General features: G+C 54.3%; 1 protein-coding gene across 1 annotated transcript; it reads left to right on the top strand.

Moving 5' to 3' along the window:
* Positions 1–661: 661 nt before the first annotated feature.
* Positions 662–2,770, top strand: PG994_001110 (uncharacterized protein; the record flags this gene model as incomplete). Its single annotated transcript, XM_066852519.1, has 1 exon — positions 662–2,770. One exon carries the CDS (start codon positions 662–664, stop codon positions 2,768–2,770), a length of 2,109 nt encoding a protein of 702 aa, XP_066720660.1.

The following is a 2,770-nucleotide window of genomic DNA, read 5'->3' as shown; positions in this document are numbered from 1 at the left end:
ACATCCAGCCAGCAAGAGCAAGCAAGCACCTCTGACTACCTACACTGGGTGCCTAGCCCTAGACTACTCATCCGGAACAAACGCCGCGACTATCGATACGACTACGTCGACAGCTTTTGCGGCATAACCCCGACGAAACTTAGCTAAGGAGCGAGGCCCGACAAACGGAAGAGTCATCAAGGAGCGGCTTGAGTGAACACATGACCTCAGGACCCTCAAAGGCTCTACGTACCTTTCCTTGGACCGGACGTTGCGTAGAGGATACAAGTACCCACCGCAACCTGCGCTACCCAGATCGACTTTTTATCTCAAGGGCCCTTTTCTTTTTTCCACCAGGACAAGGGTTGCCCCTGCTCATTCTCCAATCTTGGCTCGACTACGACGAAAGATACTTGGGTACTTCGTTGTAAGCTCCCTCTACCCAGAGGACCCTTTTATAAAAGAATCGCCACGCCACTTACACCACTTACACACCAGCTCCTACGACTACTCATAACTATTACCCCCACACACAACTTACACATCTTGATCTCGCACGAGAAGAACCATCTATATACAAGAGTACCTATTCGAAACCTTCTTTGGTATTCCTTCCCGACCATCCCGCCAGATCTCAGATCAGATTCAGCAATATATTCGACATCATTCCATTTTGACCATGATGCTTGCTCATCAACCTTACACTCCTTCGAGAACAAACCATTTACACAACTACCCGTCCTTCAACTTAGACGACTCGACACAATATACAAACAACTTCTCGACGACAACTTCCGCACCTTTTGCTGGAGGCCTACCAGCCCGTGGCAACTACAACATTAACAAGCTGAGCAGAGTATCCTCATTGACACCCGAGTCGATCGAGTCCGCAAGCCACAGCAATACCAACAACCTGAACCAAGTGCCAGAATTAATGCCTTCCGAGCCAGCCTGGTTACTCCAGGGCCAGCAGACCCCTCGTGCTGCCCACCGGTTAGGACACCAGCGCGAATCATCACTGTCTTCCTTGGGATCCAATGGTCCCGCGTCACCCTTCAACGCCAACACCTCCAACCCCCAGATCGCCGTGACGGATTCGACTAGCGATGGCTATCATGATCTCACGGCGGGTGGCGACGGCAACTACTCCTACCAGATGGGCAAGCCCATGACCCTCAACGACTCCTTTTACACAGCATTGCAGCAATCTTTTGGCAACGCTCACCACGACACGACATTAATGGCCGACGGTCTGCCGAACCTGTCAAGGTCGCAACCACAGCAAACGAATAACGGCCTTCTCCCGGCTCCCGACTTCTCCCCGATTGGATCCAGTACGAGATCGAATGCGAGGTCGGTGGCGAGTTCGAGTTCAACGGTAGGCGGTGACTCACCCGCCACGCCTTCGTACCATGAGCCTGAGGACCAAAATACCCAACGGAGGCGAAAGAATGGTGAGACCTCCTCGGAACTCCCGATACCCCTTCAGTATTTCCTTGACGACCTTGATCTAAATCCCCACCCACTTACTTTCGGAAATGAAGACAACATCTGCTTACAAGATCTCTCGGATATTATAGCTTATACCAACAACCCCAACGTACCCAAGCTTGACCGGACTATGACAGACATCTACAGCGACGAACTGTACAGCCCAAGCTTCACCATCACCTCGGCGTCTCCCGCAGCTCAGAGCCAGCTGGATATGTCACCTACCAATGACCTCTTTGCGCAGAGGCTCCAGGCTGCCAACAGCCAGCACCTCAGCGCAACTCAGTCACCTACCTCGTCCTCTTCGCACTCGCCATTCCGACATGGTTCACCCCTTGCACCTGTCCTCAACGACTTTGCGCAATCGCAGCAGCAGCAGCAGCAAAATCAGCAGAAGGTTCGAATCAGCTCGGCCCAGCAGGTACGCGAGAAGTTGAAACAAGAACAAGATGCGAAAGCCTGGCACCAGCACCTCGCGCGCAACGCCCTGAGCCAACAGCAGGGGACGCCAAACACCATCTCGCCCAAGGATGCTATGCTCGAGTTCAACGAAAGTGATGACTCAAACTTCCCGCTCTTTCCTCCCCAGGAGACCAACAACTTCCACCTGGACCAGATGGCCAAGCCCACGCCACAGCAGCAAAGCCACGCCTTCTCCACAGCCCCCGAGACACCTTTGCAAAGCGCATTCAACTTCAGCATGCCCACCAGCATCCAGGTACCCCAGCAATATCCCTTCATCTCTCGCCCGAACCAGCAGCAGGCTACGCCATCGGTTTCTACCTTCTCGAGGATGAGTTCGGCCGACAGCAACGGATCCGACATGACCAACTTGTCTACGCCACAAAGACCCGCTAAGACCACGGCTGATGGAGGTACTTACACATGCACATACCATGGGTGCACGCTGAGATTTGAGACGCCCGCTCTTCTGCAAAAGCACAAGCGGGAGGGACACCGACAGGCGAATACACTGCACACTGCCCGCGCTGTTTCTACGACAGTCTCGTCTCCAAGTGTCGCCGATACCCTACTGGGCAGCCAGGCCGGGCCACACCGGTGCGACCGGATCAACCCCAGCACCGGGAAGCCTTGCGCTACGGTTTTTTCGCGCCCTTACGATCTTACGAGACATGAGGATACGATTCATAATGCGCGCAAGCAAAAGGTGCGCTGCAACCTATGCACGGAAGAGAAGACGTTCAGCCGCGCCGATGCCCTCACCAGACATTACCGGGTGTGCCATCCGGATGTCGAATTCCCAGGCAAGCACCGCCGTCGCGGAGGATCGGCCCTGTGA

Source organism: Apiospora phragmitis, assembly GCF_038363925.1.
Source record: "Apiospora phragmitis strain CBS 135458 chromosome Unknown utg000002l:1.0-5516284.0:1.0-5523493.0, whole genome shotgun sequence".
NCBI classification, from domain to species: domain Eukaryota; kingdom Fungi; phylum Ascomycota; class Sordariomycetes; order Amphisphaeriales; family Apiosporaceae; genus Apiospora; species Apiospora phragmitis.
This window is presented reverse-complemented; position numbering and strand designations above follow the sequence as displayed.